Source organism: Colletotrichum fioriniae, assembly GCF_027942845.1.
Source record: "Colletotrichum fioriniae strain IMI 355084 chromosome Unknown scaffold_8, whole genome shotgun sequence".
NCBI lineage: Eukaryota > Fungi > Ascomycota > Sordariomycetes > Glomerellales > Glomerellaceae > Colletotrichum > Colletotrichum fioriniae.
In genome coordinates this window covers 870,055-886,291 of record NW_027076844.1, presented here as the reverse complement: position 1 = coordinate 886,291, position 16,237 = coordinate 870,055, and the positions used below count along the sequence as shown (strand labels likewise).

General features: G+C 54.6%; 4 protein-coding genes across 4 annotated transcripts; 1 reads left to right on the top strand and 3 right to left on the bottom strand.

The window, feature by feature from the left end:
* Positions 1 to 608: 608 nt before the first annotated feature.
* N0V96_007045 (uncharacterized protein) lies at positions 609 to 3,346 on the top strand (the record flags this gene model as incomplete). The annotated part of the gene is made up of 4 exons (XM_065757904.1): positions 609 to 1,694; positions 1,791 to 2,223; positions 2,283 to 3,083; positions 3,159 to 3,346. 4 exons carry the CDS (start codon positions 609 to 611, stop codon positions 3,344 to 3,346), a joined length of 2,508 nt encoding a protein of 835 aa, XP_065613427.1.
* A 2,590-nt stretch (positions 3,347 to 5,936) lies between these two features.
* Positions 5,937 to 7,420, bottom strand: N0V96_007044 (uncharacterized protein; the record flags this gene model as incomplete). The annotated part of the gene is made up of 2 exons (XM_053196160.2): positions 5,937 to 7,223; positions 7,295 to 7,420. The coding sequence occupies 2 exons, from the start codon at positions 7,418 to 7,420 to the stop codon at positions 5,937 to 5,939; spliced, it is 1,413 nt and encodes a 470-aa protein (XP_053046279.2).
* A 770-nt stretch (positions 7,421 to 8,190) lies between these two features.
* On the bottom strand, positions 8,191 to 10,922 carry N0V96_007043 (uncharacterized protein; the record flags this gene model as incomplete). Its single annotated transcript, XM_065757903.1, has 5 exons — positions 8,191 to 9,197; positions 9,399 to 10,403; positions 10,464 to 10,548; positions 10,611 to 10,693; positions 10,763 to 10,922. The coding sequence occupies 5 exons, from the start codon at positions 10,920 to 10,922 to the stop codon at positions 8,191 to 8,193; spliced, it is 2,340 nt and encodes a 779-aa protein (XP_065613426.1).
* A 1,605-nt stretch (positions 10,923 to 12,527) lies between these two features.
* On the bottom strand, positions 12,528 to 14,322 carry N0V96_007042 (uncharacterized protein; the record flags this gene model as incomplete). Its single annotated transcript, XM_053196158.1, has 2 exons — positions 12,528 to 12,556; positions 12,615 to 14,322. 2 exons carry the CDS (start codon positions 14,320 to 14,322, stop codon positions 12,528 to 12,530), a joined length of 1,737 nt encoding a protein of 578 aa, XP_053046277.1.
* Between the last annotated feature and the right edge of the window lie 1,915 nt (positions 14,323 to 16,237).

The following is a 16,237-nucleotide window of genomic DNA, read 5'->3' as shown; positions in this document are numbered from 1 at the left end:
CTGTTGTTGGTGTTGGCGCAATTATCCGAAGTATTTCCATCCGCGCACCTCCATCCCGTTCCTCACCGAACCTTTCACCGAGCTGTTGTCATCCACTCTAAAATCTTGCTGAGCAAAGTCAATGCGTTTAACAACAGTCCATCAACCCCCCGTGCATTCTTCATGGAGGGATATAGACATCCCGTGATCTGCGAAAATGGATAGCTCAAAGGTTTGTTTAGTGATCTCCTTACGTCTTGGTGCTTCTCTGTCGGTCCTGCCTCGGGACGTGGTGCTCCCTCTCAGCTACATCCCGCGCTTACAATGGGTCCCCTGACCTCACTGTGGCCTCGTGTAAGTGACAGATGGAGTGGTGCCGTATCTCGTCTCATTCATCCCATAAGACTCTGTTGAATCGATACACACTACGCTCACTCGCTAGCACTACGTACCTTATCTTCTTGCCCTCTCCAGCATCCTTCTCGCGAGTTGATCATACACTCACCTCAACATCGTGACCTCTCATCTCAAACGAAAGCTCGTCATTTTCCCTTCATAATACATCCTCGGCCTTCCTTGAATGCCGACCTACTCATAGAAACCTCCTTCGCCTGCTGGAGTCAGCAATCATGGACGACAACGCCGTTCTCTCCAAAACCCTCAACCTCAACCCCCGAAACCACAACCACACACTAACACCCTTGAACGACGACCAGATCCCACCACTCAAAACCCTCACCCTCAAATCCAGGCCCCTCGCAAGCCACGCCCTCACCTTCTCCTGCGACGCTGAACTCGCCGTCGCCGCCGACGACTCGATCCACGTCTTCCTCCCCGAGTTCCCAACCCCAGAAGAACCGAACAACAAGCAGGAGCCATCCAAGGACGACAATGAAGATGCCCAAGCAACATCAAACCCAGCAGCAGACGAAGATCCCGCAGGTGTAGCAGCAGCAGCCCTCGCCGCCGCCGCAGCCGACGCCAAAGACGGCGAAAAGCTCTACCGCCAACAATTCTACACCTTCCAGCTCCGCATCCCCACCTCCCGCAAACCCGACCCGCGCATGAACGCCGCGCTCTTCGCCGCAAGAGGCCTCCCCATCCCCTCCTACGACGACGACTGGGCCGCCGGTGAAGCTGCTGCTGGCGGCCCCGGCGAAGCAGCCGTCCCGGACCCCTCCTCCGCATTCGAGGGCGTCGGCTCCGGGACGGTAACAGGTTACGGCGCCTCGCTGAACCAAGTCGTGGCAATAGAATGGTCCCCCGGAAACCTAGGCCGGAACTTAAGGGCGGTGTTGACCGTGATGCTGACCAACGGCGCGCTCCTCGTCATCGGCGAGGGAAGCGGGAGCGGGGGCGGTAGTACCAGCCACGGACCCGTCGATCTCGGCGCCCGGATGAGGAATTTTCGGGATTGGCGGATCTTGTGGGGCGTGGGCGCGAATTTACCGCTGCCGGAGCCGGATGCCGAGGAGGGCGGCGACGAAGGGGCGCATCTGCCGCGGGATAAAGTGCGGTCGTTCTCGTGGGCGAGGATGATCGGGACGGGCCAGGCGCTGCTGGCGTACGCGACGGATCAGGAAGAGGTCGTGGTGCTGAGCGCGCAGTATTACCTCCCCAACGAGATGGACGATGCGTCGGATGCTGGGTCGTATGTGTGGGAGGTGGAGGAGGTTGCGCGGTTTGATGGACGGGGACCGCACCCGAGCTTGGGCGTGAGTTTTGTTTCTTCCTTTCTTTCTACATCTTTCCTTGTTCACGATTCCCCCAGGAAATCCCTCTCTCAAGGGATGTTTGCTAACGATACATAGGTCCTGGACCCTGATTACATCCCCTACACCTCAGCCTTCTCCCTCAAATGGAGCCCCTGGCTACACTCAGGCGACACTCGAACCGCAATTCTTTCCTACTGCGCGAGAAACTACGTTGGCTTCCGCCGCATCACGATCCCGGCGGACTGGAAGCGCGGCGCGGCCGTCGAGATGGCCGTGGAGGAAGCCGACGTCACGGGCATCTGCACGAACCTGCTCTCCGACGCCTTTGTCGAGTGGGAGGACGCCGTCTGGGACCGTGACGACGTCAAAATCTGCCGGGGCGTCATCGCGTCTCCGTTCAAGGCTTTACCTTTTCAGGTTGCGCTCAACGGGCCCGAGGGCACGGCCAAGGAGCCTCACGGGACGGAGGTTTGCAAGACGACGTTTCCAGAGGATACGACGTCTCTGGACGCGACGAACCCAATTACGAGTAGGCCTCCCCCTCTTCCCTACGTCTATTGAAATAAAGCTTACAACGTCCATAATTAGGTCTCATCATCCATCCCCCAAACCTCTCCAAACAGACCAAAGCCCCAGGCTACTCTCTCATCCGCCTCTCCGCAACAGCCACAAACGACAACTGGTTCCAGCAAAGCACCGCCGACGGCGCCGCCTCGCCCTCCCCAGACTCCCTCCCCAAATGGGCCGAAACAATCTCCTCGACCGTCAAACTCTCCGTTCCCGTCACCATGCTCGGCCGCGGCGGTGGCGCCGGGGCGGGCGCGGTAGGCGGGGACGGCGAATCCGTTGCCTCGGGCGATGACTCGGACTCGGAGGACGACGACGACGATTTCGATTTACCCGAGGACGCGGGCGAGCAGATTCACCCGCACCGCGTGCGCATGTGGGGTATGACGATGACGCCTGCGGGGGGGATGAGCGCTGTGTTAGTGTCGCAGCATAGTACCCAGAAGCCGGAGAAGACTGTCAAGACGAAGGTTATGTTTGGGGGACGGGTTGGGAGTGGTGGGCAAGGGGCTACGGTGACAGCGGCGGGTGATGGCGATGAGATGGATGTTGACGGAGAGGACGACGGTGGGAGAGCGAGTAGGTTGCGGTACTGGGAGAAGCAGAGCACCGAGGCCAAGATGTGGGATTGGATGTATGCCGGCGGGCCTGTTGTTCCCGGTACGCTGTGGGCTGGCACCGTAGACGATACGAGGGCCGGGGATGATGGTTCGCTGAAGAAGAGGTTTGAGGAGGTTAAGGGGAAGCAGACGTGTGTGTTTTGTCATGCTTCTCTTGTTGACGAGGGGAAGGAGTCGATTTGCGAAAAGGGGCATATCTTTGGTGAGTCTTGCTTTGGTTTTCTGTCTCTCTCCCCCTTTTCGGGAGTTGGTTCGTTATCACTAACGTTAACGATAGCTACCTGCGCCTCAACCGGACTCGCGATCCTCGCCCCTGGCATTTCGAGAGCCTGTGCTGTTTGTGGTCTGCGGTGTCTTGTGGCTAAGGAGGTGGTCAAGATCGCGCGGGAACACATGGGTCCGGATGCCAAGGTGGATGCTTCGGAGGAGGCGTGTGGTGGATGTGGCGGCAAGTTCGTGGTGTAGACAGGGCATAGAAACGAGCTTTACCAAACGAGACCGAGGTCGAAATAGAGGTATCCGGTGTAGATACACTTCAGCCTCGCCGTGCCATTGAGGCCCGAAGAGAGAGACGTTGCCCCTTGGACCCACGTGACTGCAAAGTATGACAGGCAGGTGCTTCCCGTTCCTTCCTCCTTCCCGTCCCCAGCTCATCCACATCCACACACGATACGTACCTACCTTTTCAACCTGACCTTCATCCGATAACCTTTCTTACCACCTGAATACACAAGAAGCCTTCATATACCCCTCCAAGTCCATTCCTGTCACCAGCCAGCAGGCGCCCCCCTAGGTCGGGGGGTCAGGTCAAACTGGCTGGGTGTGGAGTGGTTTATGGTTAACAATTAAAATCGCCAACCAGCCTACTCGACGACAGGCTTAGCGCATACGAGTATCACGAGTTCGAGTCCCGGAATGAGCACCTAAAAAATTGAAAATTTCCCAGCATGAGCACCAAGACATGTAGCCCCCAGTTCAGCACCGGGGGGGTGAACTCTTTTTAGTTCATGCTTTGATTTTTTTGACGACCCTGTCTACGTTTGTCTCTTGTGCTTGGTCAAGAGTGTTTTGTAATAAAGTTCTAATAGTATTGTGCTTGTTATTGCTAGCTACTGTATTATTCGACACAAGTGTTGGCCATGTCTGCTCTCGGTCTACCTCCTAGGATTGTCGACGGCCCCTGAGTTTCGTCACCTTCGTAACAGAACATGAAGATGACTGACCGGTCTCCCTCACCATAGATAGATTAACGGCACGCTGAGTACCTCATTCAGAACACCAATGTGCATACCACGGCCTCACTAATGAACCCTCTTGCCAGTCTTGGTATAGCAGCCGAGAATGCCATTTGTATCAACCCAGACCACATTGGCTTGATAGAGAAACCCGTCAAAGTCAGTCGAGAGTGAGTGTATAATCAGGCAGAAAGGTGCGCTTACAGAGGCCAACTTCCTTGAACGCGAGGAGACCGACCTCCTTGAGAGCTGGATTGCCTGGCACCCAGCACTGCAGCGTTATATTCCCAATAGGTTCTTGCCCTGTCCCTACGGGCGGCGGGTTGGACAATGTGCACATCTGTCCATTTGAACCTCCACTTTTACGTTCAATGGGTTTGCGTTAGTTAACATCTCCTCCGCATCTCATAGGACTGACTACGCAAACTCTCAATCTGAACTTGGTTTCGACTCACTTTTCCCGCGCGACAAGTACGCCTTGATCGTTCGCCACGCATTGCTTGAGATCGAGCTGGCTCGTCACGAAAGTGTTATTTAACGCTTTGTTTGGACAATCGGCGAAGAGCCAAGTTTCGTTGAACTGGCGTGAGTCCATTTGGGATCTCCATATGTTGTTCAGGTCAAAGTGAGTGCAGTTGCCCGCCACTGTATGCGCGCAGGGAAACTCGTTGTGGCAAGCCGACTTCTTGTCTGCAGCGGTCGCTACGTTGATGATGGCGAGACTGGCGATTATGTTGAAGAGCTTCATGTTTGCGATGGACCTGGCTGATCAGGCAGGATGACTTGAGATCTGAGAAGCTGAGGAACTTTGAAGGTTGAAAAAGGCTATTAGGTGTAGCGTAGAAGCGGTATGAAGGTGTGAGAGGTCAGTATATGGAGCGCCTTCTTCAGACCATTCGACGGCATTGAATACCGAATCCGCGGGGTCCAAATGGCGTTGATGTAGATAATCAACGCGCGAACCAACAGCGAGAGACGTCAAGAGGCTGATCATGAACAGTTGGCAGTCGAGGACAGACAACAAGCGACGATGAAACAGCCCCCGAAAGCTTGGGGTCGGCCTGGGCAGCGTTGGAATAGGTCTACCAGCCCAAAGGAAGGCAAACTGCGGGTAGAGGCAGTTGGCTCTTTACAACAAGGCAGTCGGCGGCTCAGGATCATTCGTTCCGAACTTCGAAGATGATGCGTGAACGTCCAGATAACTTCAATAAATCAACATCAGCATCTTCTGGCAGATGACTTCATGTTTGCTCCGTATCTCCCCAGCAAGGACCGTTGAAACTGATGGGTCACGCGCGCGTCTATCCTTTCTAGCAAACCAACAGTTTCCCAAGGGCCAAACTTGAAGCTTTTTCACACATAAAGAAGTCAGGTTGAACAGCTGTCCTACAGCTTGTTTGTTGGAAGTTTGTAATTAGCCGCTCGTCAAAAAGGGGGCTCGTTTCGCGTCAACTGTTTCTTTGTCTTGAAAAGTGTTGCTTGGGTTGCTCTGAAAGCTCCATTCTTTCAAACTATATATATTGAATCTCGCGATTCGGGACTGAAAAACTATTAGTCGAACATAATTTGATGTTTCGAATCCATGCTTAGCAAGTATGCGGCCCTCGGATACCCCTGGCAGGTAATCTCTCGGCACCGGCTTCATGCTTCAATCATGATGTCTGGAATTCTACAGTGTTGGTTACTTATGAAATTTGGGACTTGATCCAACGAACGTGAGTTCACCCTGGAATCATAAAGCAATGCAACGTCTACATATAGCTTCGTACTTAGGGTACATGAACCGGCCCCCAATCCCGCGGTGAAGCCATGCCTTACCCCTACGACGCAACAATCTTCCAAGGACTGCGCGAGAACCGATTCTCCGGATCATATTTCCCCTTTAACTCCACCAACCTCCTCGCATTCTCCCCGAACCCTTCCTTGACACCAACATCGCTGCTCGCATAGTTGTTATACTGTCCCACACCGCCCCTCTCACCAGTATGATTCAACCCTTTGATCTTCGCCGCCAAAGCCCGGTTCCAGCCCCTGATCATGCCGTCCTTGGCCGGATCCGTCCAGCAGGTCAAGACCATGCAGTCAAAGTATGTTCCGCGATTCGAGTACGCCGTCGCCCCGAATGGCACGCTCACCACCTTGTCTTTCTTGTAAATTTCCACGGCCAGGATGCTCCCCCGCATGTCGTTGCCCTTGGCCGTTTCCTCGTCGACGCGCGAGTAAAACTCCCTGCTCATCTCCTCCCATTTCGCTAGCTCAAAGGGCGCAGTGAGGTTGGTTCCGCCCATCAACCGTCTTGCGCCGGGGCCCTGGAGCTCATCGAGGATCGTGTTGGCTGTTGGGTAATCCATCTCGGCTGCCATGTTCACCAGCGGTCCAACATCAAGGAGTCCCTTGAAGATACCCTCCGTCGCCTCTTCCCCCGTGCCGTTATGGAACGGCTGCACGATAATCATAGGCTTCGCATCGGGCCCAAGCGGACCGTAAGCAAACCCCATGATAACAAACTGTCTCCCATCCATCTTTTCCACAAACCTATTCGCCCAAGAAACCAACGCAGGCAGCTGCGAGTTAGCAAACATCAAAGCCCCATACCACACCCTCCCCTGAGGAAACACCTCCGAAGTAAACCTCGTAACGACACCAAAACTCGCCCCAGCGCCGCGCAGCGCCCAAAACAAGTCAGCATTCTCCGTCTCCGACACAGTAACAATCGACCCGTCAGCGAGAACAACCTCCACTTCCACGAGACAATCGACCGCAAGGCCATGAAGCCCGCTTAACAGCCCCTGTCCGCCGCCAAGCACGAGTCCGCCGACGCCCGTGTGCGATACCGTCCCGCCGACGGTCGCGAGATCGTGCTTCCACGCCGCGGCGTCGACGTCTTTCCAGGTGCAGCCGCCGCCGTAGGTGACGAGGCGTCTTTCGGGGTCGACCGTTACGTCGCGGAGGTGGGATGCTAGGTGAATCACCATCCCGCCGTCCGAGGATGAGGTCCCCGCGGTGGAGTGGCCTCCGCCGCTGGTGGTGAAGGGGATGCCGTGTTTTGTGGCGAAGCGGATGGCTGCCGAGACGTCGTGGGCCGACTTTGGCTTGACGACTATACCCTGCGAAGGTTTCAGAGGTGTTTCTTTGCGTGCTGCATCAATGAAAAGGGAATGGGGGTTGAGGGGCTTACCGCTGTCTTGATGCAGACGATGGACCATCGCACGAGACTTTCTTCGTATCCCTCATCCCCGGGCAGGAGAACCTCGCCATTGATATCTGCCCTCAGGGCTGGCACTTCTTGTTGCCACGATGTCATATTGGTTTTTTGGTTTTTTTTTTAATGGTGTCTAATGGGGCAGTAGGTCAAGTGCGGTCTCCCAGTATATTGAGTATTTGTGGTGGTTGATTTTAAGTGTGAGACCTGTTGACAGTACTCGGCGCTAGAAACAATGTCTGACAACGCCAATCACCTCTAAAGTTCCTCGTTCCGACCGATTAGGCAAAGAACGAGGACAGAAAAACGAGGCCATGAATAAGCATGATTCTGTCAAATCATTGGATGCAGCGTCCCAGAAAAGCCATGAGCTCTCTCGCCTGTCAGCACTAAAAGGGAACTAAGACGGATCCTTTGTGAGAGGTGTGTTAGCAATCCCGTTCGCAGAGAGGATGTCATTCACTCGCGGATGCTGGGTGGCGGAGGATGTGCTAGACAAACACAAGTCCCCAACTGGGAGCTGAATCCCAAAGTCAACCTCCAAGATTGGACGATCTGTATGATGAGTTCATCGGGGAAAGGACGAATATCCGCCAGGAGCGTCCGGAACAGTTGTTCTTGAGGTTTGTGTAGAGTCTTGCAGTTGAAATGACAGTTGCCGAGGGGACATGGAAGCCTGAAATGCTGCTCCTCTGATCGTCACACAGTCTAACGCCTCCAGACTCAGTAACAGGGCTATCGGAGCATGTTCGACCTAGTTGTCCACGACAACTGATTCTCTGCACCAATTCGTAGTCCAGAATATTGCAAGTCCACTTCTGTCTAGTCTGTACTGGCAACTTAAATCTCAGCCAAACTCTCCCCCTTCACATTCACAATCCTGACCTTACCACCACCTCGGCTCCCAGACACAATAACAGCCTCATCCACAACCCCTCCGCATCCCACCCAAAGTCAACAACCCCGCCGCCCCGGATCCGCAACCCCTTGACGTTCCCGCCGCCCCACCTCGCCGGGATAGCGGGCCCGAGCACCACCGTCCTCACCTCCTCCCCCTCCTTCCGGGACCCGGCGGAGACATACGGCAACGGCAGATCCACGACAAGCATACTCAGCACCGCACCACTCAACCCGAAATTCGCATCAATCTGAAACGGCGCCCCCGTACCGGAATACATACTCAGCCCGTTGCCCGCGAAATTCACATCAATCGCGTACCGGAGCTGGTCGTACGCCCTTTCCGTATCGTTGAGACGCGCCCAGCATGCAGCGCGCCACACTTTGGCCCAGCCTGCGTTTGCGTCGGGCGCGTTGCCCCGTCCGCGGGAGACGAGCGTCTCTCGGACGGCGGATTGGATTGTAGCATTGGAAGCGTAGCCGCCTAAGAAGGAGGAGATGGAGGTGCCGGGATACCAGCCCGTCAGGTGGGATAAATGGCGGTGGGTAGACGGTTTATCCGAGTTATACGGTGCTGATTCGGGGAGTTTCCATTCCTTGAGGCCGCCCCATGTCGCGACGTGGACGCCTTTATCCAGTTTCGCGAGGGAAGCTGAGACGGCGTCGAGAAAGTCCTGAACCTCGGCAGAAGCAGAAGCAGAGGGGAGGACGGATGCGCCGAGGAGGGTGTATTCAAAGACTTGGTGGATCATCTGGTGGTAGTGCGCGCAGCCAAAGGTCGTGGGGCCGGTCTCCGGGCTGTTGCAGGGGTTTACTACCAGCGTTCCGTCGCGGGAGAAGGCGTCGTCTTGGAGCTGGGTGAGCCAGAAGGCGGCGACGCCCTTGATGAGGGGGTAGCCTTGGGACGCGAACCAGGTGGCGTCGCGGGTGTAGTCGTAGGCGTCGAAAACGTGTTGCATCATCCAGGCTGCTGCTGCTGGGTCTTTGGGGTGGTGTTAGTCGATTCGTTGGTTATGTATGAGAGAGAGAGGGGGGGGAGAAGGAGAAAGCCAACGTACAATTCGCCCACTCCGCGCCCTCCTTCAGCGCAGTATGCCCAAACACATTCATCTCATTATGCACAACCCACCCGCTACTCGCATTATAAATCAACCTCGCCGTCTCCGTGCCGCGCGGAACCCACGTATCCTCCATGTAATCCCACAGGGCCCCCTGCGTCGCCCCCCGCCCAGCCCCGTCTGGTCCGCGTGCCAGTAGTTCATCTGCAAGTTAATATTGGCGTGGTAATCCGCGCTCCACGCGGGCCAGAGCTGCTCCGTCCAGCGGCCCTGGAGGTTGGCGGGAAGAGAGTTTGCGCGGGAGGAGGCGATAAGGAGGTGTCGGCCGTAGTCGAAGAGGAGGGCTTCGAGGTAGGGGTCGCCACCTTCGGGGATGGTGGAGTCGTAGGAGGCAATGAGCTGGGAGGTTTCTGTCGTGGAAGAGTTGAGGGGGTCTGGGAGGGTGAGGGTGAAGGCGGATTGGAGGGCTTGGTAGTCTGCGATGTGGGAGGATAGGAGGTCGGAGAAGGGCTTTGAGGAGGCGGTTGTGGAGAGGGATTCGATTTTGGGACCTGGGTCTTGGCCTTTGAAGGAGTAGGAGGAGGCTGGGTTGCCTTTCTTTTGGTCGTAGTTTGTTTCGGCGCTGATGATTATTGTGAGGTTAGTCTGGCCTGGTGAAGGTGTGACTTTGAGAAGACCGGAGGATGTACAGTTCGTGATGGCGCTGGATGCACTCTCTGAGGCGAGCTTCGCGATGGAGTCGAACTTCATGCCCTCAGGCGGACCAAGCTGCGTGACGCCGGTGAAGCGGACGTGATCCGCACCGCAGGTTACGTGATAGGTATTGGCTTCAATGAGCTGGTTCTCGAGACCTATTGTGACGGCGGGCAAGGTCGTTGTGCCGTTGCTTGCGGCAGAAGAAGAGGTAGCGGCGATGTGGTAGACGCATACTTGGTCCGGGTACGAGCAGAGATTGGTGATTTCGTAGTCTGCCGCGTTTGCGGTGAACGTTGTCGTATGGACGCCTGTCGTGAGGTCGAGGGTGCGTTTGTACGAAGTGTAGTTGCCCACGCCATCGATTGTGACTGTCAGGTTTGCCAGGACGCGGTTGCCGCCATAGTTTGCTCCTGAGCCGAGGATGGGGGAGACATCTTGTTATTGCGTGTTAGCAATACGGCCCTGACCGAGACTTGAACGAGACTCTTGTTTACCTCCAGTCCCGTTCTCAAAGATGAATGAGCGGATCTCAGGAAGAGCGTCGTATTTGGGCTCTGTTGGGTTGCCGCCTGTGTAATTCTATCAGGAAGCCTCCATTAGTAGACGTCTACTTTTTTCCAGAGATGCGTCCAGGAACTCACCGATGCCTCAAAGGGTCCACCAGCCCATAAAGAGTCAATGTTCAGGTTAACCTTTTCCGCATGAGGCGGGCCAAACGGAATCGCTAAGAGTATGTCAACATCTTGGCCACGGTTTAAGGTCAAATACTTTCAAGTCTAGACTCTGGACTCACCCCCGAGTTTGCCATTGCCGATAGGATACCCAGTCTTGAGCAAATACGTATCCGAACTCGAATCTCCGTACGTCGCAGGGATCGAAGACCAGAGAGAGCGAGCCTCGCACGCCGCGAAGCTGGCGCAGAGTGTCAGCGCTCGGCTTGACGTAACCTTCATCGTTAAAGCAACTTGAGGTCCGGGTTCAACTTAACCTACACAGCTCTTCATGATAAAGGCCAAAATCGGACTTGGCCTCTTCTTAAAAGGCCATTGACCAATCAACCCCGCATTTCAGTCATTACATCAATGTCACCAAAAATCTCGCGTGGTTACGTAGTAAACAGCAGCATCACTTCATCTCGGGGAACGCGGAGTCGTGTGCGTTGCGTGAGGAGGAGGCACACCGTCAAGCGGGGGGGAGTCGCTTGGTGTGGAGACGATCTGCTTCGTGCGCGCATGCAATACCCATTGTCCGTGATTTCCCTCCAATGACGGTGTCAGTCATCAATGTTTCGCAGGTCACGGTTTTTGCTCCGCTTTCTATCTTTTGTGCCTGGCTACGGGACTTGGCAAATCTATTATGCTTTGGGGTATCCGGTGAAGGGTGGTTGATCGACTCCGATTCGGGCCGTTGGGGGAAATCGCTTGCTGCTGCTTGGTGAACTGCGGGGTTGCGAGCCGAGAAACAAGATTCTTGGCGCGCGGATTGCTTCAGGCGCCCCAAGATGTGAATTCGGTGATGAATTGCGTAGCGAATGCACAAGTCACCCGACTCTAGTAAGTGTTTCCGCAGTGTTGTAGTATTGCTCTGTCTTACCCCTCAGCGATGTTGGATCAGGTGTGTGTGTCTTACCTCGTATAACAAAGACATCGTCACACCTTGAGCCAGGCCGCGCCGCGGGATTTTGAGAATGCGACGTTGGCTACTGGTCGTACAATAGGATAAGATAGGATAGGAAGAAGTGCAGAGTCAGGAGAATATATGAGATCAAATCAAGTCCTGATAGTCTATAGAACACGGGCAATTAACTCCAACTAGATGAAGGGCATGGGTGGGGTCGGGGGGCAAGAGGTCAGGTATCGCATACTTCCGCAGTCAATTGTGACCAGGGCATTCCTCGTTAATCTTGGTAACATGCAGGGCAGGACTCGATACATGAAAGAGATCTACTACCCGCGTGGGCATGGATGTACTAACTGTCACCATCATCCCACCGGCCGACTGAGGTCCAAGGTAGGATGACAGGTTCCGCCGAACGAATGGCATTCAAAGTCGGACAAGCTGTCGCGCGGCTGGTCTTTATTGAACACTGGAATAGTATTCAAATCTGAGATTTCTCTTCGTAATCGTGGGTCTCATCTACTCCAATGACGGAAAGGCACAGAATCATATTCAACAATTCTGGTGGACACATTTAGGCTTGAACTTGTTTCTCATTGATTTTCGAGTACTCTCTCCATCTGGCAGCATATACATGCCAACGGAGCCACGTACTTCAGTCTCGTCACTCTCCTTCCTTTACTACACGCTCTCTCACACAAATTTCCCTCTCCTCCATGGCTCGCAAAGCCCTCCAGTCTCGGTAAATACCCCAAAGGGCGGGTTCAATGTACAGTTCCTCCAAGGAATCCCGCACGATTGGCCTTATATGTACACATCAAGAAAGGCGACCCTTCTTGAAGAAAAACAAGACATTATATGAATGGAACAAGAATGGCACACACGCTCGAACAAAGTTTTTGATGAAGTGAGAAATGGTCGTAACAGGATGAGTGGCTGGCTTAGCCGGCAACACCAGTGGCGGGGTACCCTATTCGTTCTCATTAGTATTTGTTTTCGTGATAAAATCCGTAGGGAGAATAACTTACACCATGAGCATGTTGCGATAATGGCATACAGACAGATGAGCTGCAGCCCCTCGAGCCAGTGACTCTTGCCGTCTGCAATCAAGTAGTTGACCAAAAGAACGGCGACGAACAGAACAGCAACCTGGAAAAGGTCGAAGCTGAGCGTCATGGCGTCATTACCCATACCCCAGCCGATGATGATCAACAACGGAATCAGGAACAGCGCGACCTGCATAGACGAACCGACGGCAACACCAATAGCGAGATCCATCTTATCCTTGATAGCGACAGTGACAGCGGTGGCGTGCTCGGCAGCGTTACCAACAATAGGCAAAAGAATGAGACCGACAAACTCCTCGCTGATACCGCCCTCCTTGGTGACGTAGTCGATGGAGCTGACCATGGCTTCGGCGCAGAAGGCGATGAGAACGGTGGCTCCGATGAGAGTGCCGACGGCGACCAAGAAGTGCAGCTGGGGCTCCTCCTCCTCATCGTCATCTTCCTCGTGGCGCTGCATCATCATGCGGCTCAACTCCTGCCTCTCGTTCTCGCTCTCTCCGCGAACACCGGTCTGAGCCATGCGCGCTCCAGTGCCGGCCAATCCGCGAGCGAGAGCGCCCTCCTTCAAGCCGCCACGGCTCCAGGGCTTGGCGGCAACCTTTTGCGACTCCTCGTTGAAGATGGCGTTGTGGGTCTTGAGCTGGAAGAACAGGTACGAGGCGTAAATGATGAGCAAAATGACGGCTGTGCCGCGGGAGAGAGCGGCGACGTGTACGTTGTTGTCAGTGCCGTCATTCTTGTCGAATACGGTGGGAACGATGACGGAGGCAACAGCGAGAGCCAAGAGTGACGCGGCGGTCTGGGCGACGGTGGTGTTGAAGTATTGCTCTGATCGGTTGATTCCGCCAAAGAAGAAGCAGAAGCCCATGACGAGCAGCAAGTTGGAGAGAATGGAACCAATAAGTGACGTCTGCACAATGAGGACCTTTCCTTCAGCCAAGGCGAGAATAGCGACAATGAGTTCGACGGCGTTTCCGAAAGTTGCGTTGAGAAGACCTCCCAATGTTTCACCCGTCCTCAGCGCGATTTCCTCGGTTGCGAATCCCAGCATGGCGGCCAAGGGGATAATGGCGATGAAGTTGACGACGAATACGGCAATTTTGTTGATAGAGGAGACGTAGCTGATGGCGATACCGACGGGTGCTGCCAAGATCAAAATGTTGATATATGAGCTGAGCAGGGTTCGTTGGAGCTGGTTGGCGACGGTGAATGGCGTTTTCGGCTGGACGTGTCGGATCAGGCCGGACTTTTGCTTCTTGGCTTTGGGCCTCTCCTCCTCTTCTTGCGGCAGGTCCTCACCTTGTGAGTTTTCCGTCTTTCGATTCCTTACTCCGCCATCCTCGGGCTTGTTCTCAAACATTGTGTCGCCGCTGCCGCTTCCCGTTCCTGATCTCGTCTCCTTGCCCAAGCTGTTGCGTACTGTCTCTGAATCTCTGGGTGCGGGCTCACTTTGGACGTGATGTATCGCCTCGTCTGTCTCCCCCTCTTCCGCGGGCACCTCGCGCTGTGCCTCAAGATTGGCGCCATCCCAGGTAGATCGTTTACTCGGTTGGTTCTCCCATGATACGTGACGGAATGGGTTCCATGTTTGCTCCTGACTCCGGCGGCTGAGGCCGTGAGCTTTGCGTTTGATATCGAAGTGGTTGACTGAGCCGATGAGTGACGGCATGGTCAGTTATATGTTTGCAGCGGGCTGAGCGCTGGCGCTTTGGGATTGACAGGTGGAAAGATGAGGAGGGAAACAAATTGAATAGGTGAGGTGAGGTAAGGTATGGTCAAGGGGAGTGGTTCGTTAAGTGAAATAGGGTAATGACGTGAAACTAGCTGTGTGGAGTGCAGGTGGGAATGATTTGTGGAGGCGACGGAGGGAACGGGGGTGGTCTGGTGTGGACGAGAGACAATTGCTTGAGGTCACACTTGACTCTCGGCGGTTGCACAGGCAATTGGCGGGAGAGGGATGAGACTAGAGCGGTAGTCTAGAAGATAGTCTCCCACCTGCGAGTGGAAAGGGAGGGGGAATTGGAGGTAAGGGGTATGGAGAAAGAAACAACAATAACAACACTCCGTGGAGAGAAGGGAAACAAATTAACAGAGCGGTGATATGGGAAACAGAGTGAAAGTTGTGTAATGTGTTTTGCGAATGTTCCTTTGGGCTCTGCTGTCCTGCCAAGAAAGACGATGCAACGGTGACTGGGGGCAAGATGGGGATAGGGGACGGGGGTAGGCGGGTAATGAATGGGATTTCGGTCTTTTGGCTGGAAGTGAAGACTTAGGTAATAAGGCAAGAAAGGTACTCACAGGTGTTCATGCTGTGCTGTGCTGTGCCGTGCCGCGCCTGGGAGGTGACGACGGCTATTTGGGTGGTGGGTACGAAGTATTCGTAAGGTAAAGTGGTGTATTGGTGACTTGGGTGTTGGTGGAGTGCTTGGGCTTGTGCTTTTTGTGGCAAAGATCGGATCGCTTCAGATCAGCGCCCAGATGTTGAGACGAAACGCGAACCGAGCTGTGAGTCGGGGTTCTTGTAGTGACCTTGTTCCGGGGTTCCTCGTTGGTTGGATGGTTGGGTATGTATTGAAATGCTTGATGAGAGAAGACGTCGACAATGATATTGCTGTTGTTGTTGTCGTTCTCTCTTATGGCGCAGATGAGAGCTTTGAGCTTTGGAATGAAATGATCAACTGTGGCGCGGGAGAGAGGCCTCCTTGGCGCAAGTCTTTCCGTGTCTGGGGGCCGGGATGCCGGAGATGAGACGGGTCCAGTCCGATTGACGGTCGGTACTCTGGGTAGAAGGTGAAAGGGACTGCAAAATCTGCCAAGCCAATCACTGGTAACCGCAGAGAAGACGCGCAAGCCAAGACCGGTTGCCGCCGCTATGGAGAATAACGGTGCAGCACTGCAGAGAGAAGGAGAGCCTAACTGACGACAACGACTGGGCTCGGCCGGGGCTGTGTGAGGAGGTACTGCGCTGTCGGTCGGCGGTGTGACGGCGGCGAAGAAGAGGTGAACAAGTGGTTGCGAGCTGTCTGGTTTGGGCCTTTCGCAACGGCGGGTGTGTCGAGGGGAGTAGCGTATATGCAACTAGGTGAGGCAGTGCAAGTGCTTTTTTCTCTCGGAAAAGTGGGAAGCAGAGCTGGAAGGGTACGAGTGCGAGTCGTGTACGAATATCCGTACGGCGTAAGGTCCCTTGAGTCTTGACTTGGTTGTCGGATGACCTTAGTCAGCGCAAGATGGGACGGTTGATGGCTGAGTTCTCAGAGTTTATGTTTGATGGCCGAGGGTGAGACTCGAGGGTGAGATGAAGAAAGTGTGAGAGATGAGAGGTGAGAAGGACGAGAGATGGTTTGGAAGAAAGGGGAGTGAGGGAGCTTTAGCTAGTTCTTGGCCCCTGGATGGCACTAAGATGAAAATCGTTACGGTCCCATGGCGACCACAACATTGGCCATACTCAATGAGAGGCGGCAGAGAGAGAGACGAGTGAGAGACGGGAGATGAGAGAATGGCGTTGAATGGGCTGGGGGCGTTTCACAGTGGCAGGCCCTACGTCAGATTCAGCTGTGTACTGCGTACAGAGTAGTGTGTCCTAC